The following is a 24,897-nucleotide window of genomic DNA, read 5'->3' on the forward strand; positions in this document are numbered from 1 at the left end:
TAGAAAGCTGCTAGTAAGACTTGGAACTGCCAAGAAGAAGCTCCTTAGCAGCAGTCCGCCAGGAAACCATATGAGCAGTCAGACTTCCCAAGAGAGAGGACTGGAAGACGTAGTACTAGGAAAGGCACCTGCAGATAGACAAGGCTTGTAAGGAGAGGTTTTAGCTATTTAAACACAGTGACCTTGGGCTGGAACCCAGAGAAAAGTACAGGCCTGAGTTCCCCTATCTCCCCCAGAAAGGATAATAGGAAAGCATCTTTGAGGAAGAGGAGGGCAAGGAATATAGAGTCCAGGCCAGGGCTGGAATTGACAACCTGATACAGGGTCAAAGGACTTTTTGTCAGTGGGACTCTTTATTACCTCAGAAAGGGTGAGATTATGAACAACCTGACAGGAGTTGTGAGAAGCTGACTGTTACAGAGCCAAGCAGCTGTCTGGTGGGGAAGCTGAGGCAGAGTTGCTGCAACACCAAACCCAACAATAGTAGACACATTGACTGGTGAGTTAGCTCCATTATAGAGCCTTAATATCTTTAAAAATCTGGCCCTAAGTATCAATAGCGATTTAGGCCTCAATTCAGCCAACCATTTAAGAATGTGTGTAATATTAAGCATTTGCCGAAATGCTTGGCTGAATTGGGATCTTAGTTACTCAACTTTTATTAGTATCAGTAATGTTAATGTTTTAGTATTAACTATATACGTTATGATAGTGCCCAGAAGTCCCATCTGGGATTGAAGCCTCATTCTGTTGAGTATCCTACAAACACAGATAGAGATGATTCCTGCCACGGAGAGGTTACAATCTACAATAATGGCTATCAACCTTTCCAGATAAGTTTACCCTTTCAGGAGTCTGTTTTATTTTGTGTACCCCAAGTTTCACCTCATTTAAAAACTACTTGCTTACAAAATCAGACATAAAAATGCAATAGTGACACAGCACTCCATTACTGAAAATTGTTTACTTTCTCATTTTTACCATGTAATTATAAAATAAATCAATTATAATATAAATATTGTACTTACATTTCAGCGTACAGTATATAGAGTAGTATAAACAAGTCAGTGTCCGTATTTAATTTTAGTTTGTACTGACTTCACTAATGCTTTTTTATGTAACCTGTTGTAAAACTAGGCAAATATCTAGATGCATTGAAGTAGCCCTTGGAAGACCTCTGGGTACCCCTAGGGGTATGCATACCCCTGGCTGAGAACCACTGATCTAAAAGACACAGACGAATAGTCGAGAGTGGGAACGTACCGTGTACTCTCTAAAAGCTGTTTATTATTCATAGTCATTTGTGAAAGCAGAAGGTTTGTTTCTGGGGTTGAGGAACTTAAAGGACCTGCTTTGCTGCTTCGATTTAGTGTCCTGATGAATTAATTATATATATTTTTGCTGTTGGATGGTCATTATTTTAATTGTAATATTCTTAGGGGTACCTAAAGCTTTTTGTATGGTTGTCTAGTATTGTTTAAATAGAAAGAAAGAAATTAATGAGAGGATCAGTGGTTCCCACTGTTTTGTGTTTTGTTGTTGTTTAATTTGAGAAGTCAGAGCCTGTGTGTGTATAAAATATATATATATATAGTCATAATTCATCATGATCATCATGAAGGATTTTGTACAGAGCATGGCAAAGGGAGTCTTAAAGAGAGGTTTGAAAAAGGAAAAAGTAATGGATATATGTATTTTATCGATGAGTTTTCCCACGCGCAAGAAGCAGTGTAGGAAAAAATGGTGAAATGTTTGATGGGGAAGCTAACTAGAGGGTAGAAATGGCTGGGAATGTTGGAGCAGAGTCAGGAGTAGCACTGCAGCAATACGCTACTGGATCAGCAAAGTGGGGCCTGTCAAGATGGGGAAGATCTTTAAAGGTAAAGACTACTAGAGACCAGGATATATACTCATGCTAAATCACATTCAAAAATTATTTTGATATCCATATGGGCCCGTGGTGCCCATGCTCCACCAATATTTAAAAACGTGGGCCTGGCTTCACCAATGTTTGGGCTTACTGTGCTTTGGGGGCCCCATGCTTCAGGGGTACACAGTGTCCAGGGTAGCCTGGAGGGTTACCGGGGGCCTGGCGTTGGCAGTAGTGAGCAACCTGGCCCCAGCCCACCCCGCTCCACCCTGCTGGCTCCCAGCATTGCTTGGGAGAGGAGGCGGAAGCTGAAATGAGGCAGGGTGGAGGCCTGGGAGGAAGGGCAGAATGGAGGCAGGGAGGGGACAGAGCAGGGACAGGCTGGGGCCAGGTCACTCGCTGCTGCCGGCACCAGGCCCCCCTCTAACCTCCCAGGCCACCCTGGACCCTGTGTCCCCCTGAAGCACAGGGTCAGGTCCGGTTCACCCAGTCTGTCTGCTTGGACCTGTTCTGGGCACCACCAAAAATTATACAAATCTGGTGCCTATGTTGATATCTAATTCCAGTTCCTAGAGTTGCACAAAGCCAGACTTGAAGCACAAGCACAGCAAGCAGCTGTTTGGGGCACGACATCAAATGCAATCTCTGCAATTCATGTAATGGCCCTATCCACTTCACAGGCAGAGGAGTATGCCTGACTCAAGCTATTTTTATTAGTCCCTCTTCTTCATCACCACTTAATTTAAACGCTTCAAGGGACATTGTTGGCATCACAGGATCTAAACTAACGTTCTGGAAAACAGCCCTAATGGGAATTCAAGAAATTCCCCTTGAAATTCCGTTGCCCTGACATGTAATTTTAAAAATGTCATTGTGGCTTTTATAAAGCAAACTTCTTATAGATGTACTTTTATGCAAAGAAAATATGCCACTGGTAATTTTTTTCACTCTCTATCATTTCCCCCTCTCCCTTGAACCTAAAAGAATAAAATACAACAGAAAAAAAAAATCCAAATGCAAACGAAACACAAATAGCTGCATCCCATTGGAAGTGTCCTGCTGCTGCTGTTCAGAACTGCTCATGCATCCACAAAAGGATTTATCCATAATCATATGTTGTGAGTGTAAATGCTTTTTTCAAAATCCTACATACTGACTGAATAAAACTAATTTCAGTTTTGTTTTATATACTGCAGGCATCCTCTTTCTGATGCAGTGAGTGATTAAATCAAAAGTATGGGAAAATGCTACGTTTTTCACTAGATGTGTGGGCATAGCTCCAATTAATTGTAGCATTATAAGTGTAAACACACCCATTGGTCAATATAGCATTTTGTACTCTGTTGCATAAATATGCCTATAGTTTAGTCGGGTGCCATTTGGGGAAGGGCTCTAGCCTCCCCTCCCCCTGAGTTTCATACCTGCGGTCTGTTCACAGCACGCAACCTAGCCCTATACAGCGCTCTTAACTGCAATACAGCGTGAGTGTAATATGTGATGAGTAAGTCTATGGCTTAATTATGGATATTTTTAGTAAAAGTCATGGACAGGTCACGGGCAAGAAACAAAAAATCATGGGCTTGACCTGTCCATGACTTATACCATAAATATCTCTGATTGAATCTTAGGAGGGGGCACTGCCGGGGGGGTGGGTGGGAAAACCTGTAGCACCAGCAGCTGGGAGGGGGAGAGCTCTGGGGGACCCGTGTCACCTCCTGCAGGGAGGAGGGCCTGGTGCAGCTGACTGCGGGGCCACCTGAGCAACTGCCTGCAGAGTCTCTCCAGCAGGGGCTGATGTGGCTTCCCCCAGAGCAGCCTGTGCACTGGCCACTGAAGAAGTCCCGGAGGTCTCAGGAAGTCACAGAATCCATGAGTTCCATGACCTCCGTGAGAAACATGAAGCCCTAGTGATGAGTTCTGTGCTGCTCCCCACTTCTGCCTTTGGGGCAGGGAGTTGTTTTGTTTTATAAGCAGAGGCAGGGTGATTAAGATAACAAAAGGCTTGTTTTTAAATTAAATTAAGGATTGTTAGATGATCCTGAAAGCATTGCCAGGCACTTCAGTTAAAAGATAGGAAACAACGAGTAGGAATAAATGGTGAGAATGGAGAGAGGTAAATAATGATGTCCCCCAGGAATCTGAATTTGGACCACTGCTGTTCAACTTATTCATAAATACTTTCTTACATCATCCTACTTCTCTGTGGAATTTGTACCAATTTACAGTCGGTGACCCATCAATATAATGGGTATAAGTAGCTCTAAGATAATCTAAGTTAGACCTTTTACACTAATATACACATCACTTCTGAATTTGGTGCAGTTTCACAATTTCTACCATTAGCAACAGTGGAATATTGTGGCATTTATACCTCATGTTTGTTTGGTTTTCATTTGAAATGTTATGAATAATACAACTTCTCACATTACTTCAGTTCAAAAAAGCTTCAGAACAGCCACTTATCAATTAAAAATGTCTTTGTTTTCCTGTATCAAATCCAAACTGAAAGCTGACAATTCTTTTTTATTAGACAATGTGGGTGAGTTAATATCTTTTATTGGACACATTTGGTGAGAGAGAGAAGCTTTTGAGCTCTTTCACCAAAAGAAGTTGGTCCAATAAAAGATATTTGCCCACTTCGTCTCTCTAATGTCCTGGGACTGGTATGGCTACAAAAACACAGCTCACAATTTTTATTTATTTTATGATAATTAGTGTTGCTTTGGTCATCGGTCAATAGAATATTGAGAAGCATGTGACAGATACGTAGTCATGTTGCTAATGCACTACTGATGAGTGTCATATAAGAACATTATATGGAATAGAATTCAATAGAATAGAGTCACAGTGGGGATGCCTTGTAAAATAGACCTTTGTCTTTGGTAGATAAGTACCACTTAAAATGTTAGGGTTCCTTAATTTGACACATATCTTGGAATATTATTATCCTATCCCTTTTAGTAGCAGTCTTTTAAGTTCTACCTTTATGGTATACATTGATGCAAATGGTAGCATCTTCATTGCAGATAAAAAGACTTGTGGGCCTCATGAATTCCAGTGCAAAAACAACAACTGTATTCCAGATCACTGGAGATGCGACAGCCAAAATGATTGTGGTGATAATTCAGATGAAGAAAACTGCAGTAAGTAAATCTTGCAGCCTATTCAATAAACAGAAGGAAACTTTTTTTATACTGATAAGCTGTCCATTTGATTTTATCTATCCTACTCTTTGCATCGTCATTTGTAGTCACATTTAGTCTGGCACATTCAGAATCAGTTGTCCTGAATCCAAAACGATGACTCTGAAAGTCTCATATTTGAATTATTTCCATAAAGATCTGTAGCCAATTAAGAAAGTATCATGCACTATTCTGCAAAATATAAATATGCAGTGGAACCCTTGACATATGACAATAACGTTAGAGGGTAAGTGAAGAGCAAGTTTGTCATACCATATTCCCAGATCTGGACCTTAGCATCCAAAATATGGGTGTTAGCATGAAAACCTCCAAGCTTAGTTACCAGCTTGGACCTGGTAAAGCTGCCACCACCCAAAAAGTTAGAGTGTTTTGGGGCACTCTGGTCCCCCCAAAAACCTTCCCTGGGGACCCCAAGACCCAAATTCCTTGAGTCTCACAACAAAGGGGAATAAACTATTTCCCTTCCCCCTCCTCCTTCCCAGGTGTTCCCTCCCTGGGTTCCTGGAGAGATACACAGAAGCAAGCACCTTGAATCTAAACAGAGGGACTCCACCCTCTCCGTTTCCAGCCCTGGAAAACACTAGTACCGAGATATCTAATCTCTCTTCCCCCTTACCCAGAGGGCATGCAAAGTCAGGCTAGTAAATCTAACACACAGAGATTTCCCCTGACTTCTTCCTCGCACCAATTCCCTGGTGAGCTGCAACTCAATTCCCTGGAGTCCCCCACTAAAGAAAAACTCCAACAGGTCTTAAAAAGAAAGAAAAAGTACATAAAAATGGTCTCTCTGTATTAAGGTGACAAATACAGGGTCAATTGCTTAAAAGAAATATGAATAAACAGCCTTATTCAAAAAGAATACAATTCAAACACTCCAGCAACTACACACATGTAAATACAAAAAAAAAACAGTATAAACCACTGTCTTATCTCTTTGTACTCACAACTTGGAAACAGAAGATTAGAAAGCAGGAGACAGAAAAATCCTTCCCATAGCCGAGAGGGACAGACACAAGACAAAGAACAAAGAACTCACACACAAACTTCCCTCCACCCAGATTTGAAAAAGTCTTGTTTCCTGATTGGTCCTCTGGTCAGGTGTTTCAGGTTACTCCTTTCCAGATAAAAGAGACATTAACCCGTAGCTATCTGTTTATGACACGCCCCCCAAATTGCAGACAGTGGGGAACCTCACTGGCGGCGATTTCCTCCTAGAACTTTAAAATAAACAGATTAATACAACACATGCACCTTTACATATACCACTAAGTATATAACTAACAGACTTGTACATTTTAAGAACACTGTTTAACTACTGGATTCTGGGAAACTCTCACGGGAGAGAGCATCAGCTACTTTGTTAGAAGCTCCTGAAATGTGCTGAATTTCAAAAACAAAATTTTGGAGAGCTAAACTCCAACGAAGAAGTTTCTTGTTGTTCCCCTTGGCAGTATGAAGCCACTTTAGCGCAGCATGGTCAGTTTGTAGCTGGAACAGCCGTCCCCAAACATATGGGCGTAGCTTTTCCAGGGCGTACACAATGGCGTAGCATTCCTTTTCACTGACTGACCAGTGACTTTCCCTCTCAGACAGTTTTTTGCTGAGAAACACGACAGGATGGAAGTTGTGATCTGTTGCTTCCTGCATGAGAACTGCTCCTATACCACGCTCAGATGCATCCGTGGTTACTAGGAATGGCTTGTCAAAGTCCGGGGCCCTGAGCACAGGGTCAGACATGAGCGTTGCCTTAAGTTGGGTAAAGGCCTTTTGACACCCATCAGTCCACTTACCTGCATTTGGCTGGGTCTTTTTGGTCAGCTCGGTCAGTGGGGCAGCGATTTGGCTGTAGTGTGGTACAAATCGCCTGTAGTACCCGGCCAAGCCTAAGAAGGATTGGACCTGTTTCTTTGACTTTGGGACAGGCCACTTTTGCATAGCATCCAGCTTGGCCTGTAGGGGGTTTATGGTTCCTCGACCCACCTGGTGCCCCAGGTAAGTCACTCTGTTTTGGCCTATTTGACACTTTTTGGCCTTAACAGTTAGTCCGGCCTGCCTGATGTGCTCGAAGACCTTTTCCAGGTGTAGTAGGTGTTCGGGCCAGGAGTCCGAAAAAATGGCCACATCATCGAGGTAGGCAACTGCATATTCTCCCAGTCCTGCTAGTAGACCATCTACCAGCCTCTGGAAGGTGGTGGGTGCATTTCGAAGCCCGAAAGGAAGGACATTAAATTCATACACCTCCGCATGGGTGACGAATGCTGACCTTTCCTTGGCAGGTTCATCTTGCGGTACTTGCCAGTACCCCTTGGTTAAGTCTATTGTAGAGATGAACTGGGCACGTCCCAACTTTTCCAATAGCTCATCGGTGTGTGGCATTGGATAGTTGTCCGGACGAGTTACCGCATTTTGCTTACAGTAGTCCACGCAAAGGCGTATTTCCCCATCTGGTTATGGTACCAGAACCACTGGAGATGCCCATGCACTGGTAGATGAGCGGATTATACCTATCTGTAGCATGTTCTGGATCTCCCATTCTATAGCAGCTTGGGCATGAGGAGACACCTGGTAGGGTGGGGTTCTAATGGGATGAGCATTACCTGTGTCAATGGAGTGGTATGCCTGTTCAGTCTGTCCTGGGTCGCTGAGAACAATGGGGCGAAGCTAGTGCACAGCTCCTTGATTTGTCGCCGCTGCAGACGTTCCAGGGTGGTTGAGAGGTTCACCTCTTCCACGCCACCATCTTTTTTCCCTTTGTAGTAAACACCGTCAGGCCACTCAGCATCATCTCCCTGGACTGTAAACTGACAAACCTGTAAGTCTCTGGAATAGAAAAGCTTGAGAGAATTAACATGGTACACTCTGGGCTTTAGTGAGGAATTGGGAAATACTATGAGGTAGTTCACAGTTCCCAGGCGCTCTTGGACCGTGAATGGCCCTTCCCATGATGCTTCCATCTTATGGGCCTGTTGCGCCTTCAAGACCATAACCTGGTCTCCTACCTTGAAGGAACGTTCTCTGGTATGTTTGTCATACCAGGCCTTTTGCTCTTCCTGAGCATCCTTTAGGTTTTCTTTAGCAAGGGCTAAAGAGTGTTGGAGGGTGCTTTGTAGGTTGCTTACAAAGTCCAGAATGTTAGTTCCAGGAGAAGGCATAAACCCTTCCCATTGCTGCTTCACCAACTGTAATGGCCCCTTAACCTCATGACCATACACAAGTTCAAAGGGTGAAAACCCTAAACTGGGATGTGGTACAGCCCTGTAGGCAAACAGCAACTGCTGCAACACTAGGTCCCAATTATTGGAGTGTTCGTTGATGAATTTACGTATCATGACCCCCAAAGTTCCATTAAACCTTTCCACCAGGCCATTGGTTTGATGGTGGTACGGGGTGGCAACCAAGTGGTTCACTCCATGAGTTTCCCACAATTTTTGCATGGTCCCTGCCAGGAAGTTAGGTCCTGAATCTGTAAGGATGTCGGAGGGCCAACCTACCCTGGCAAAAATGTCTGTTAGGGCCAGGCACACCGTGTTAGCCCTGGTGTTGCCTAGCGCTACTGCTTCCTGCCATCGGGTAGCAAAGTCCACGAAAGTCAGTACGTACTGCTTTCCTCTGGGCGTCTTTTTTGGGAAAGGACCCAGAATATCCACAGCTACTCGCTGAAATGGGACCTCAATTATGGGGAGTGGCTGGAGAGGGGCCTTGACCTGGTCTTGGGGCTTTCCCACTCTTTGGCATACCTCACAAGACCGGACATACTTGGCAACGTCCTTGCCCATCCCCTCCCAGTGGAAGGACTTCCCCAACCGGTCCTTGGTTCTGTTCACCCCAGCATGGCCACTGGGATGATCATGGGCTAAGCTTAAGAGCTTCCCCCGGTACTTAGTTGGAACCACCAACTGTTTTTGCGGCTGCCATTCTTCCCGGTGTCCACCAGAAAGAATCTCCTTGTATAAAAGTCCTTGGTCTATAACAAACCAGGATCGATTAGAAGAGCTGAGAGGCGGTGGGGTGCTCCGTGCTGCCTCCCAAGCTTTCTGCAGGCTGTCATCTGCTTCCTGCTCAGTCTGGAACTGTTCCCTTGAGGCTGGGGTCACCAGTTCTTCCTCAGACTGTGGACTTGGGATTGGTCCCTCTGGAAGCGATGTAGGTGATGAGGTTGTTTCCGTTGCTGGTGAACCGCTCTCCACTGGTGCACCTGAGGGTATTTCAGGCTCTGGCTGAGCCTTTTGGGTATGGCTGTCTGTTGCTTCTGCCAGTTCTGGCTCGCTGGCGCCCACTGGCGTTGAGTTTGAAGATGTGGTTGCAATTGCTGGTGCTGGTTGCTGTTCTAGTTCTGGGCCTGGGACTGGAGGTGCTGTTGCTGTTTCAGTGGTTGGCATGGAATCCGGGTCCACTACCTCTGTGTGGGTCTCTGATAACACAGATGGGGCGTCTGTGGACAGCTCAGGAACAGGAATGGGTCTGGAAGCTTGCCTGGTTTGGCTACGTGTAACCATTCCCACTCGCTTGGCCTGCTTCACCTGCTTGGCCAAGTCTTCCCCCAGCAGCATGGGGATGGGATAGTTGTCATAAACTGCAAAAGTCCACATTCCTGACCAGCCTTTGTACTGGACAGGCAGTTTAGCTGTAGGCAAGTCTACAGCTTGTGACATGAAGGGGTAAATTGTCACTTGGGCCTTTGGGTTGATGAATTTGGGGTCTACGAAGGATTGGTGGATAGCTGACACTTGTGCCCCCGTGTCTCTCCATGCAGTAACCTTTTTTCCGCCCACTCTCAAATTTTCCCTTCGCTCCAAAGGTATTTGAGAGGCATCTGGGCCTGGGGATCTTTGGTGTGATGGTGGTGTAATGAACTGCACTCGGTTGGCGGTCTTTGGGCAGTTGGCCTTGATATGTCCCAGTTCATTACACTTAAAGCATCTTCCAGCTGACTGGTCACTGGGTCGAGGTGGGTTACTGGAGACTGGTGAGGTGGAAGAATAGTGTGTCTGTGGCTTTCCTTGGGTTGTAGGTGGGGTCTTTGGTTGTCCTCGGTTGTAGGGTATATGGTCGGTGTGCCCTCTGGGGTATTCGTTCCCCTTGACAGTAGCTTTCTTGCTTTCTGCCACTTCCATCCATCTGGCTCCAATCTCCCCCGCCTTGGTGAGATTTTTGGGTTTTCCATCTTGTATGTACCGTGTTATGTCCTCAGGAACACCATCCAAGATCTGCTCCATTTGTATGAGCAACGTAGTAGGCGTGTTTGGGAAATGACACATCTGGTTTCCACTTTTGGGTTCTGAAATGCCGACGGGCATGATCTGGGGTTATCCTCATTCTGTATCTGGCCTTGGTTTGAAAAAGTTTATAGTCATTCATTTTCTCCTTAGGCATTTCAGCTGCCACCTCTGCTAAAGGTCCACTGAGCTGTGGCCTCAATTCTACCATGTACTGGTCTTCAGGGATGCTGTACCCAAGACAGGCTCTTTCAAAATTTTCCAAGGCCTCAGTGTCATCACCTGCCTTGTAGGTGGGAAATTTCTTGGGATGTGGAACCATAATTGGTGAAGCGTTGTTAGGATTGGCTGGAGCATGTTGCTTAACCTTTTCTAATTCCAAGGTCTGGCGGTGGGCCTCCCTCTGGAGTTCTATCTGTCTTCTGTGGGCTGCATCTTCTTCTTCTTGTTTCCTTCTGTGAGCCACCTCTTCTTCTTCTTGTTTCCTTCTGTGAGCTGCCTCTTCTTCTTGTTGTTTTCTTTTGTGGGCTGCCTCTTCCTTGGCTAGTTCTGCATTAATTAGTTCTATCCATCTCTTATGCTCATTTTCTTTGTCTATGGCTTGTTGCCGTGCTCTCTCCTGCCTTAGGCTTTCCTTGGAACTCATGTTTTCTGCTTTCTTGTGCTGAGGCGCCCCCTGGTGTTTATTGTGTGAACTGCAGCTTCTCTGTTGCCTCCTGGGGCCTGCCTAGCAACAGTGCCTTTTTCCCTTTCTTCCTCTAGCTAATCTTTTCAATGTAAAGTAAACCAGAAAAACCACTTTATTTGCATGTGTATTGCTGGATACTTGTCTCACAATGGGAGTGCTGTTGTGTCACAAAAGACCCATAATAGTTCCTTAATGGTTCCTTGCTTAATATGCAAGCCAAAACTGCAAGAGAGAGCAGAAAAAAAATTCTCTCTGGTTCCTTTTAAAACCAAACCCTCTCTGCTTAAAAGCCCCTAGCAGAGAAAAGAAAAATATAATATTCCTACTGGCTTCTGGATTCTATCTATCCCTCCACTGCACACCATGTCAGAACATATTCCCAGATTTGGACCTTAGCATCCAAAATATGAGTGTTAGCATGAAAACCTCCAAGCTTAGTTACCAGCTTGGACCTGGTAAAGCTGCCACCACCCAAAAAGTTAGAGTGTTTTGGGGCACTCTGGTCCCCCCAAAAACCTTCCCTGGGGACCCCAAGACCCAAATTCCTTGAGTCTCACAACAAAGGGGAATAAACTATTTCCCTTCCCCCTCCTCCTTCCCAGATGTTCCCTCCCTGGGTTCCTGGAGAGATACAAAGAAGCAAGCTCCGTGAATCTAAACAGAGGGACTCCACCCTCTCCGTTTCCAGCCCTGGAAAACACTAGTACCGAGATATCTAATCTCTCTTCCCCTTTACCCAGAGAGCATGCAAAGTCAGGCTAGTAAAACTAACACACAGAGATTTCCCCTGACTTCTTCCTCGCACCAATTCCCTGGTGAGCTGCAACTCAATTCCCTGGAGTCCCCCACTAAAGAAAACCTCCAACAGGTCTTAAAAAGAAAGAAAAAGTACATAAAAATAGTCTCTCTGTATTAAGGTGACAAATACAGGGTCAATTGCTTAAAAGAAATATGAATAAACAGCCTTATTCAAAAAGAATACAATTGAAACACTCCAGCAACTACACACATGTAAATACAAAAAAAAAACAGTATAAACCACTGTCTTATCTCTTTGTACTCACAACTTGGAAACAGAAGATTAGAAAGCAGGAGACAGAAAAATCCTTCCCATAGCCGAGAGGGACAGACACAAGACAAAGAACAAAGAACTCACACACAAACTTCCCTCCACCCAGATTTGAAAAAGTCTTGTTTCCTGATTGGTCCTCTGGTCAGGTGTTTCAGGTTACTCCTTTCCAGATAAAAGAGACATTAACCCTTAGCTATCTGTTTATGACACGCCTCCCAAATTGCAGACAGTGGGGAACCTCACTGGCGGCAATTTCCTCCTAGAACTTTAAAATAAACAGATTAATACAACACATGCACCTTTACATATACCACTAAGTATATAACTAACAGATTTGTACATTTTAAGAACACTGTTTAACTACTGGATTCTGGGAAACTCTCACGGGAGAGAGCATCAGCTACTTTGTTAGAAGCTCCTGAAATGTGCTGAATTTCAAAAACAAAATTTTGGAGAGCTAAACTCCAATGAAGAAGTTTCTTGTTGTTCCCCTTGGCAGTATGAAGCCACTTTAGCGCAGCATGGTCAGTTTGTAGCTGGAACAGCCGTCCCCAAACATATGGGCGTAGCTTTTCCAGGGCGTACACAATGGCGTAGCATTCCTTTTCACTGACTGACCAGTGACTTTCCCTCTCAGACAGTTTTTTGCTGAGAAACACGACAGGATGGAAGTTGTGATCTGTTGCTTCCTGCATGAGAACTGCTCCTATACCACGCTCAGATGCATCCGTGGTTACTAAGAATGGCTTGTCAAAGTCCGGGGCCCTGAGCACAGGGTCAGACATGAGCGTTGCCTTAAGTTGGGTAAAGGCCTTTTGACACCCATCAGTCCACTTACCTGCATTTGGCTGGGTCTTTTTGGTCAGCTCGGTCAGTGGGGCAGCGATTTGGCTGTAGTGTGGTACAAATCGCCTGTAGTACCCGGCCAAGCCTAAGAAGGATTGGACCTGTTTCTTTGACTTTGGGACAGGCCACTTTTGCATAGCATCCAGCTTGGCCTGTAGGGGGTTTATGGTTCCTCGACCCACCTGGTGCCCCAGGTAAGTCACTCTGTTTTGGCCTATTTGACACTTTTTGGCCTTAACAGTTAGTCCGGCCTGCCTGATGTGCTCGAAGACCTTTTCCAGGTGTAGTAGGTGTTCGGGCCAGGAGTCCGAAAAAATGGCCACATCATCGAGATAGGCAACTGCATATTCTCCCAGTCCTGCTAGTAGACCATCTACCAGCCTCTGGAAGGTGGCGGGTGCATTTCGAAGCCCGAAAGGAAGGACATTAAATTCATACACCCCCGCATGGGTGACGAATGCTGACCTTTCCTTGGCAGGTTCATCTTGCGGTACTTGCCAGTACCCCTTGGTTAAGTCTATTGTAGAGATGAACTGGGCACGTCCCAACTTTTCCAATAGCTCATCGGTGTGTGGCATTGGATAGTTGTCCGGACGAGTTACCGCATTTTGCTTACAGTAGTCCACGCAAAGGCGTATTTCCCCATCTGGTTATGGTACCAGAACCACTGGAGATGCCCATGCACTGGTAGATGAGCGGATTATACCCATCTGTAGCATGTTCTGGATCTCCCATTCTATAGCAGCTTGGGCATGAGGAAACACCCGGTAGGGTGGGGTTCTAATGGGATGAGCATTACCTGTGTCAATGGAGTGGTATGCCTGTTCAGTCTGTCCTGGGGTCGCTGAGAACAATGGGACGAAGCTAGTGCACAGCTCCTTGATTTGTCGCCGCTGCAGACGTTCCAGGGTGGTTGAGAGGTTCACCTCTTCCACGCCACCATCTTTTTTCCCTGCGTAGTATACACCGTCAGGCCACTCAGCATCATCTCAAAGTTAAAAACTGATGATCGGCTAATCTAACTTCTCTGTGTGAGGGTAACTCCCATATTTCTTGTATTCAGGTATATCCATGAGTCAGAAGCATCACTGAGTCAGCAAACCCTCATAACACTTTCCCAAGAGCATAGATGCCTGTAAACAATGGGAGCTCTTTCAGGCAAACACTGTCAGCCTGTTACACTTTGTATATTCAGTAGGGGAACTTCCATATTTTAAAACTAATCAGGTTCACTTCTGAAGTCTTTATTCACATTGACAGTCACATTACTCAAAAAGTGGTCCCCATTAAAGGTAATGGGACTAATTCACCTTGTTCCTCACTGTGAATATGGAGTGAAGATGAGGGCTTCTTGCATATATTTTGAAATGTATGAGCTAGCTTCTACTCCCAATAAAGACATGTAACACCAGCTTTAGCTGAATAATGTGTGACATCTTCACAGAAAAGGGTGAGTTCCTTTCATTTTTGAGCCCTGAATGTAATCATGAGTCAAAGGGGCAAGATCTAGCCACCAATATAATTGTTAGGCATTTTAGGGACAGAATCCCATACATTGCTTTGTACTGCTACCCCCACAGTTTAATAGCTGGGTTCCTATCCTTTTTCCTTTCTTTCTTATAACATCCAAGAAAAGGCTACATGCTTGGCTTTTTGCCAGTCAGTGTGGAAGACCTCCTGTCCTCTCTTCAGAGGTCTGAATGTGTTATTTGTAGTCAGTCCCTGTGAAGTAAAACATTTTGGTCAGAATTTTCAAAAGTAGATAACTAAAGTTAGGCACCCAAATCCACATTAAAGATATTTGGAGGCATGGGTACTCAGCACTTCTGAAAATCAGGCCATGTAATTTATAATTCTAAGTATAGATTTATGTGCATAATTTTAGGCACTTCCCACATGTGAAACTTTTGTGTACAGTACTGTGTTTAAATACAAAAGATTTAGGTATCAGATGAAAGTGTTGTCTAAAGGAGAAAGTGTCCCATGGCTTCTATTAATCATTAAAGGCCATTTAGTGTTATAAAGTTTCAGTCAGTTTCTCCATATTTCATCTCTCAAAATAATGTGATTTCTTTGGATTTCGGAACTAACACAGTCCTCTGAACCAAATAATATGTGAGTTGGCCTTATTCTTTTATGTTCTAAATATCATAGATCTCCAGTTCCACTTGTCTCTTGTATTTGTTTCAAGATACTGAAAAAGAGGCATGGGTTAGCTAAAAGTGAGGAGCTAGGCCATACACAAGTAGTTTTTCTCTGCTTCTCATTTGTATAAAACTCCCATTGGTGTCTGTGTGCTGACTGTCACATATATAAGAAAAGAAGGATGCTTCACTTTAATAGCTACAAATGCTCTTCATCTAAATTATGGATCTGTAGAAACTTGAATGTAGAAGTATATATTCTAAAACTAAAATTATCTTTATGCACACAAAGTTTGAGGGTTAAAAGTTTGAGAAGTAAATAATACAGCATCTTAAGTCATTAATAAGCTTTGCAGAAAAAATGTACCATGAATATATACTTTCAATTTGCTATGCATGAACTGGTATTTATTTATGATCTAATTAAACCTCCCTTTCAGTCCTCAGCTGCTCTTTGGACTCCCAGATAAAGACATCTGTAGTATACTAATGACTATAGGTTAAATTTATCCTGCATAAAGGACACACATACACACAGCCTATGTATCGAGTAACTCCCATTTAAATCCTAAAAGCAAGACTTAGTAGTACACAGTGTGATGGAAATGGTAATTTACTGCAATATCTTGCAAAACTTTAATGAATTAAGTTAAACCTTACTGAATGAAGTTTAGGTGTCTTAGGAGTTCATTGTATTAAGAATGCAAATGTTTTTGTATTACTGTATTATGCAATTTTATGCAACTTCTTCGAGGAGGAGATAGGGCTGATATAAACCCTGGGAGATGATATATTCTTCAAAGGACTCTTTGAAACAATGTGATTAGACAAACAAAGTTGTGTGGGATTCCTAGCAAATAACTGGGAGGCAGGGAATGCAAATTACTCACAACCAGATCCATCCTTTTGAAGCTGTTCGTTGAAGAGAAATCCCATTATCTGGCTGATTACCTATTTACAGTCTCTTCAGAGACCCAAACTGGATAAAGGAGTGGCTCTCAGATTCATGAGTGTGCTTGTTCTGAACCAAGGTAGTTATGAACTTGTTAACCACAGCACACCCCCTTAGTTGGTGTTGAAGGACTGTTCACTGACCAGAGCCCTGGTTGGTGTGATTTCTGGTAAGCTTATTAGCATGCATGTGGGTTCTTTTGTTGTTTCTCTGTAATGCTTTTACCTCAAGAATAAATATGCTTGCTTAGAAAGAGCTGTGTGGTAATTTAACTGTAGCAATTACACTATTTACCATCCCTGAGGTGAAAAGTAAAGCAGGCCTGCTTAGACAGACTGATTTCATTGAGGAATTCCCAGTGTAGGTAGAGAGAGCTGTACAGCCTGGAAATACCCCATTCAGGAAGGAGAGAGATGTGCATCTCTTCCCAAGAGAGGTGATGACTGGGAAGCTAGAAGCCTAAGAGTGGATGCCCTGGCTGGATCATGAAGGGGGAATACAGGTGTAGTTACCCTGAGCTGAGAGACATAGGCCTTGTGCAGGATGTCCGCATAATGGTGAATTTTGCTCTTATGTGCTCCTCTGGCTGTTTCTCAATATTTGTAAAAGCTTTTCCTTTGGTTTCTCAAATATATATTTTGCATCTCAGTAAAAAACAGGAGATTGGTACTGAAGTATTAACCTACAAAATCATATCATCTCAGGAAAATGTATAAACTAGCCCTGCTGTGTTTGAAATAGATTTATAAAAATCTTTATATGCTATCTCACCATTACTAGAACGAATTGTAATGAAACAAAAAATATATGAAAATAGAAGTACAAAAGCATTTGACAAAGTATATTACACTTCATATGAAGATAAATTGTTCACAACATACATGAATTTAGAAAGAGTTTGTCAGGCAGTTGTATCAGAAAACGAGTTGTTTCTCAAGGGTACTAAATGCACTAATTGCCTTCTAGAAATTCAGCTCATGTATTTACATCTGCCTTTATATAACATCTTCATACACACAGGGTTTTATGGGAAAGGATTTTATTAGCAGTGATATAGAGCATTGGTTGGAAAATGTAACAAATGTGTAACAGGTTTTCATGGAATTATTTACTATCAATGTAACGTGAAATACCTATGTAGTGAAAATAATTCTTTAGTATGGCTTAACCCTGCTTCCTGCACAGTATAACTGAACTTTATCACTCTTTCCCTATCTGTGTACCCCTTGTAATCCATAAACCCATACTACCCTTTTTTTCCAATGTCTTGAGCCTTTCACTTAACTTTGATATAACGTGTTTGTTGGTCTTGAGCTAAAGCTCACTGAAGTCATTAGGAAGACTTCTGTTGTCTTCAGTGGCTTTAGTTCAGACCCATTCCAAGCTTTTTCACAATAAAATACCTACCTTGAAGAATGATCTTGTATTGGGAAGTCCTTCTAAAAACATTAAATCCAAGGAGGTCTGCCATCAGCCATTTGTGCCCCTGCCTAAACAATTTAAACGAAGGTTGTAAAGAAGTTTATAGCCCTGGTGACCTAATTCTGAATGTGAATACATTGGAATCAAAGTGTAGGGCATCTTTTGTCTCCCTTCACTCTTACTGAAGATCTTTCCCCACGCCACCCCTCAAAAATATTTTCTTTTTCAGGTAAATCTTTATTGTAGAGAATACTCTATAGCAGTCAGCTGTCTTGTTCCTTTCTAAAGGAAAGTAGCGCACACTTTACTGGTATTAATCAAAGAACATAAAATCTAAATAAAACTGAAACAAAATGAGGAAAATAATGTAAAATGGCTTGAAACTAACCAGAGTAGGAATACCTGTTACTGTCGCTAGGTAATCATTTCTAAGCTGTTTTTTAAAAAAAAAAAAAACATTTTTTAATATAGGTCATAATCCTATTCCCTTGAAGTCAATATCAGATCTTCCATTTCTGCAGTTTTTTTATTCACAGTAATCAATAATTGGTTATTGCATGCTATTTAGCATGATGATTTGCCCTATAAAATCAATTTTATAATGTAAATTTAATATATTGAACTCATATTTCTTGATCTACATGTGGGTCTTTTCATTTTCCTTTTAAATGTATACATTTTAGGAAATATCCATAAGCTGCATATTTATGCATGTTCAGAACTGTATAAGATGGTACAAGACTTTAAAAGAAATACAGTCAAATGAAATAGGTGATTATATGAGGTGAGTTTTCAGGATTAAAAACCCCAGTGATTTCGAGTCATCCAACAGAATCTCTGACCCAGGAAGGTGTTGGTACATAAAAAGGAATTGGGAAGTTTCTGCTCTTTATTCTATGTGTAGGGAACTTACTCTGTTAATACCTATTATTACTATCAATATGTGTTCCTTTCAGTAACACTCTGTACATTGATGTGACAGTAGTCCTCTAAGTCCACAAATAAATCACATGGATACATGCCAGAGACATTGGAAATTTTGTTTTCCAAACTGACAAATGAGAATTTCAAGCAATGTGTGCATTTTTCCCAGCATCAGGGCTCTGGTTATAAATAATTCATTATCAGTATAAAAATCCTGATTTGCTTACATTTTGAAAATCAGTAGAGAAACATGACAAATACATATTTGCATGTGAATTACTTTTTCCACAAATTATTTAACTAACATAATTTATCATATTTTGGAACCTCCAATCCATTCATATTGAGCAGAAACAGAATCAAATGACAATGGAATGCTCAAATATATGCACAATGCACTGTGGATTTAAGAAAATAAGATAAATATGCACATAAACTTGAAAAATCCACTAGTGTCAACATTTGATCTCTTTGTATGGAAAACTCCTTCAGAACTAGTTCTGTTAATGTAGCTCTGTTCACACCATGATGTTCCTAGTGGAAGTGATGTATGAACACTTAGGTGCTGATCCTGCAATTCAATCTGCTTAGTCTGTCCTTTACACAAATACAGAGCAGCTTTGCAATAATGGGGCTATGCACAGGTGCATGAGTCTGCCTTCATAGGTCAGCTTGCAAAATCAGAGCTTATGGGAAAAATAGATGCATTGAATCTTACAGAATTCAACAGTCAGACTACTTGGTGCTGATGGCTATATACATGCATTTCACTCTTAAATGCTTGAGCACCATTTTTCAAAATTAGTCTCTGATTATGAGGTGTTTTGGTTTTGGGTGCTTTGCATGAGACTCTTTGTACTTAATTTCCAGAAGTTCTTAAATGCATCCAACTTTAGTTGCAGTTAGTAAGAGCTCTGATCAGCAGTATGCTCAGCATTTCTGAAAGTTAGGCACCCAGAATCATAAGCTACTTTTGAAAATATTTGTCTTACCAATTTTTTTTCATGTTGTTCCCATTTTGAAAGTTGAAGTGTTTTTTGTTTTTTTTAAAAAAAGGAGGTGGGGATCTGTGGATGCAATTGGCACTCAAAAGAAAGAGTGTATGTATATGGGAGGAAGGGGAAAGTGTCATATGACCGTTACTAGATTGCTTTATTGTTTTCAGAGAAAAGTGATGACTACTAATCTATGTGTAAATGCTATCCTTCAAAATATCTTGCTGCTAAGTATGTCACTAACCATAATATAGGAAAAAAGAAAAAAATCCCAATACCCTCTTTCAAAATCTTTGCAATAATAATTCGCACTGACTAATGCTCTACTAGGTCTTGTACATGTAAATTGGGATCTCATTCTTGCTCTGAATGGATGGCATCAGCTTCTGCGTCAGTTGATTTTCACTACTGACAAGTTTGAGCAATCTATGATACAGAGTATTTTCAGCATCAGTCCAACTGAACTTAAGACTGTTCTGCCTTGCATAGAGCAGATCTCATTAATCTTCATCTCTAAGTTTGTCTAATTAAGTCTTTTCTGTTCAGAGGTGTTAAAAATGACTGAGAACCCAGAAAAGGATCAGGAGGAAGATCTGTAGATGCTACTATTGTGGCAAGGAATTACAGCAGGAGCTGACAGAGATGGGGTGTGTTTCATTCCAAGCTTCTGAACAGGTGTTCACAGCAGTCACTCTCAGAAGCTACTGCTTATGAAGAGAAGGAACAAGTCCTTTAGGAATAAATAGCACATAATTTTTACACTGGAATTCTGGTTTCCTCTATTTTTTCTCTTAGAGCTCTTTTTTGTAACAGCTTGGTCACATGTCAATGTTATCTCTTCTGCATCTGTAAAATTTAAGAAACCAGCTACATTTAAAAAGAGAGACTCCGACCACCTGCTCTTTCAGGTCTTACAGGCAGTGTCTGTAATCTGAGTGGTGTGAGGATTCAAATGTATCTCAGACATGGGCAATAATGTGTTTGCTCCCACATCAATGAACAATTTCTCAAGACAATTTGGACTTAAGACTCCCAATACGTAGATGAAAGGTCGTATGGAAAACAGCCTCTGACTTGATCTGGTGTTCACCAAATTCTTCTCTATCACTGAGATCTCTTTTTTTGTATTCACCTTTTTGACGACTATCTTGGCTCTTTCAACATAACTCACTTGCCTTCTCCTCTTCATCCTACTATCTGGTCCTTTAGTGACTCCCAATCCATCAACAACCATGACTGTCTCTGCTTTCAATGCCCTCTTCCCTGCCCTCTTTCCTTTCCTCCATTAACTCAGTTATCGATTCTTCACAGTTTGCTATCCACCATTCCTAATTCATTTCCTTCTCTCTAATTACAAGGTTCCACCAGTTAACCCATATTCTGAGCTCACCTCCACCATCTTCTTATTTCATTCCTGTGCTCACATTGCTTTGTCTCAGGCAGAAGTCCCACAATAATGTGGACTTTCTCCACTATGAATACTCTGTCTCTTCCTCAGTTTCTTCCATCTCCATAGCTAATCAGCTCGACTTCCGCACACACATCCTATCCCACAATCCTTAGCCCAGCAACCATTTTGCCACATTTCACTTCCTCTGGAGCTCTCTGCTCCTGCACCTTTCTTCTTCTCTGCTCAGGATCCCTCTGACTTCTTCAAAGAAGAAATTAATGAGATATGATAGGACCTTCTCCCTTTTTCCATTTCCTTTTTTTCTCTACTCTAACCTATTTTTTCCATCATCACTCATAAGGAAGTTTCTTGTCTGCTTTTCTCCTTTAAATCCTCCAGGGGCCCACACTCGCCTCCAGGGGCCCACACTCGCCTCCACTCTCACCTTTCTCTTCAACCTCTTGCCTGTCTTCTGATTCATTTCTTTCCCCAGAATAGAAGCATGTTTTAGTTTACCTGCTCACAAAAATCCCACCCTTGGCCCCATCTGCTTCTCCAACTACCATCCCATCTCCCCTTCATCTCCAAGCTCATTGAACATGCCATCTACAACTGTACTTGGAGTTACCTCCTTCCATTCCATCTTAGACCCTTACCAATCCCTCTTCTCAGTAAAAAAATAAAAAAAGCAGCAGCCACAGCAATAAAATTCTAACCACCTATTTGAATTCTGCTTGGTCTGTCTGTAACTATTTATACACTTACAAAAAGGTGTATAAATATGCCACAGAAGTCCAAGGGTCCCTTTTCTTCTACTTCCCCCTCTTATTACCAGGTGTGGTAAAAGCTCCATTTCTAGTCTTGTGACAGACTCTTTGATAAAATGGGTGACAACTAGTAGTTATAACAAAAAAACAAACCTGCAAAAATAGATTGTTTTTTCTGCATATGGAGAGCAACTGCTCATAAGTATTTAAAAGCATTTGGCAATGTACAGAGTTATTCACTATAATATAATATAATTTAATGTAAAGTCTATTCATTTTCAAACATAATTTACAGTTTGAAGAATTATGAGGTAGCTCAAAAGATATTTTTTCTAAGGATCTGTCATAAGCAAAGATTTTTTATTTTTAGACTATTCTGACACACATTCTTAACTATATGAAAAGTCCTTATGACAACTTTTTGATTGGTTTTTTAAAAACAGAAAATATTATTCACATTTATTTGGCTAAAAGTTGTTTGTTTTTGTGCAATATTTTCTGTTCCTTCCTTGTGGAACTTAAGTGTATAGTTTCAAAACAATATTAAGATAAGCATTTAATTATTTTCTTTCCTTCAGAGCCTCAAACCTGCACTTTGAAAGACTTTCTCTGCGCAAATGGAGATTGTGTTTCTGCGAGATTCTGGTGTGACGGGGATTATGATTGTGCAGATGGCTCAGATGAGGTAGGCTTCTTCACAGGCAAAAATCCTTTACAAAACTGAGATCAAAATACAGCTTGCTGAAGCAGGATTTGTTTCCCTCCCTGCTCACTGGGAAGCAACAAAAACTCCATCCTTAACCATCAGATATCACAACCATTAGGTGACTGCACAGAGGGGGGAAGGAAAATAGAACTAATGCTAATGGTTATATATACGAGAAATTCTCATTTAGCTTATGTAGCAGAAGCATGGTTTTTTTTGTTTGTTTGGGGGTTTTTTTGGAAGAAAAGGTTATGGGTTCTGTTCCTTGTGCTGCAAGTGCAGAATATAGTCACCTGACAATCATGCTGTCTGTGTACATACATTTCTCAGCCTCAGATAGTTTCAGTATTTACATGATTTGTTTATAGCAGTGGTCCCCAAACTTTTTCGTCTGGCGGGCGGCGGACAACGAGTCACCGGGGACCAGGGCCAGTGAACGAGCATCCACCAAAATGCTGCTGAGAAATGGCAACGTCAATAGGCGTCACCACTGAAATGCTGCCGAAAATCATCGGTGTTTCGGCGGCGACACCTCTGGATGACGCTGCTTCTCGGTGGCATTTTGGCAGATGCTTGTCCGCTGGCCAATACATGGGCGCACATAGATGCCCCGGCAGGCACCAAGCGCCCGCGGGCACCACGTTGAGGACCACTGGTTTATAGTTTGTGCCTGTTTTCTAACATTCACATTCTGCCTCAAGTCAACTTAGGCAACTCCTATTAAAAGCAATGGCAGTTGCGTGGAATAAGGGAATGAAGCCCCTTGATGATGGAGCACAGGCTATAAGCAAATGGTAAAAACAGTATTTCTGATATAGAAATATTACTGAGTAAATATTGTAACTATCAGAAGTGAGAGCAATGGGAATTATACATATAACTCTAGAGCTGTAAATGGCTCTAAGAAATCAAAGAAATGAAGTTTATAGAATCCTTTAGGATTGCTAATTCTATATAAAACTATATATATATATATATATATATATATATAACTAAAGCTATTTGTTGATAGCATAACTGATAGCATAACTGAATTCTTCTTCCTACACTGATAAATGCACACAAATCTGCTTGTTGCTCTATGCTGTATCTGATCATGTAAAATTAAATTTATTTTTTTTCTGTAATAGTGTTGTTTCCCATCATTATATATAGCTCTGCTACATCTCATACATTTCTCTCCAATTTCTTTGAAATTTTCTACCACTGCAGATGTTGTGCCCTGATATTCTTTTTGTTTCAGTCTTCTAGTCTTGCCATCCTATTTTGAGCATCTTTTACTATTGAACATTTTTATGCATCCACTAAGTAGTTTAAACATTTTTGATATATTTTGATACAGGGTAAATGGTTTCACAAGTAAATAAGTACATTTGATAACACTTTATTAAGTAAAGACATGCCATAGAGAGCAGGCATCAATATATTAATAATAGTTTGGGGGTGGAGTTAATTACATTAATATTTACAGGTTAAAGTCTGCCAAGATTATGATCAGGACAACATAATTATACTACTAAAAGTGACTCTCAAATAGCAGCTATCCCATTTCAAAAACTAGGGTACCCCTTTTTAAAGAGTGCTTTGCTAATTAAGGGGTCAATTCTACCGTCTTTATTCACAATCAGTAGTATCTTATTGTGTAGCAAGGTACTTCTCACTGTTGAGTAAGAGTTGCAGAACTGAGCCCTAGCCATTCTGACTGGCTGAATGTTTGCAAATGTTTTATATAATACCTTTATATTAATAGATATACTTAATTATATTGTTTTGTTTGTAACAGCGATACTGTGAACCTGGCTGCTCAAAAGACCAGTTCCAGTGTTCCAATGGTCAATGCATATCAGCTAAATGGAAATGTGATGGTCACGAAGACTGCAAATTTGGGGATGATGAGAAAAATTGTGAACCAGGTAGGTGTCTATAACAAATCATTAAATTTTCCAGGAAAAACAATAAAAGTATTAAAAAGATATGAAGAAGAGAAAAGACAAAGTGAGTAAACAAATCAAGATGACTGATATAAAAAATAACAGGCGCATGGCTCAGTAGGAAATGCATTGGTTTGTTGTATATGTGCTCCTTTTTGCAAAGAATTTCTGCAAAACTGCTTTAGTTTCACATTACATTTCCTGATATGAAATTGAGAGCTCCTAGGGTCTGACCATCCATCCCAATGGCTTAAACCAGTGATTCTCAAACTTCTGTACTGGTGACCCCTTTCACATAGCAAGCCTCTGAGTGTGACACACACACACCCCCTTATAAATTAAAAACACATTTTTATATATTTAACACCATTATAAATGCTGGAGGCAAAGTGGGGTTTGGGGTGGAGGCTGACAGCTCGCAACCCCCCATGTAATAGCCTTGTGACCCCCTCAGGGTTCCTGACCCCCAGTTGAGAACCCCTGGCTTATCTCCCTGAATGACATGGTATGCTTGAGGACTGGGTGCAGCAAACCACAGTGCTCGTGAACTAAATTGTCACTGCTACTTGCAGTTGGGCATCCACAGAGCAAGCAAACAGAAGGCTTAGGAGAAGGGAGGAAATATTGTCCTGTGGTGCATATATGATACTAAGAGAAGAGTTCGAGCATTTTTAGTCTGAGCGCTCCTATTGCAGTTCCTATGTAAAACTAGGCAAGACATTTAGTCTACCTTTTAATCAGTTTTCCATGCTGTAAAATTTGGATAATAAT

General features: G+C 41.6%; 1 protein-coding gene across 5 annotated transcripts in view; it reads left to right on the forward strand.

The window, feature by feature from the left end:
- The window catches only part of LRP1B (LDL receptor related protein 1B), a 1,302,041-nt gene that overhangs the window by 1,138,371 nt on the left and 138,773 nt on the right, over positions 1–24,897 (forward strand). For all 5 annotated transcript variants that reach the window (XM_050969143.1, XM_050969139.1, XM_050969140.1 and 2 more), the window contains 3 exons: positions 4,897–5,013; positions 22,068–22,174; positions 23,979–24,108. In XM_050969143.1, the coding sequence (XP_050825100.1) occupies positions 4,897–5,013; positions 22,068–22,174; positions 23,979–24,108 (354 nt within the window). The remainder of the gene's footprint in view (positions 1–4,896; positions 5,014–22,067; positions 22,175–23,978; positions 24,109–24,897) is intronic.

The sequence above is a fragment of the Gopherus flavomarginatus genome, chromosome 10 (assembly GCF_025201925.1).
Source record: "Gopherus flavomarginatus isolate rGopFla2 chromosome 10, rGopFla2.mat.asm, whole genome shotgun sequence".
Lineage (NCBI taxonomy): Eukaryota > Metazoa > Chordata > Testudines > Testudinidae > Gopherus > Gopherus flavomarginatus.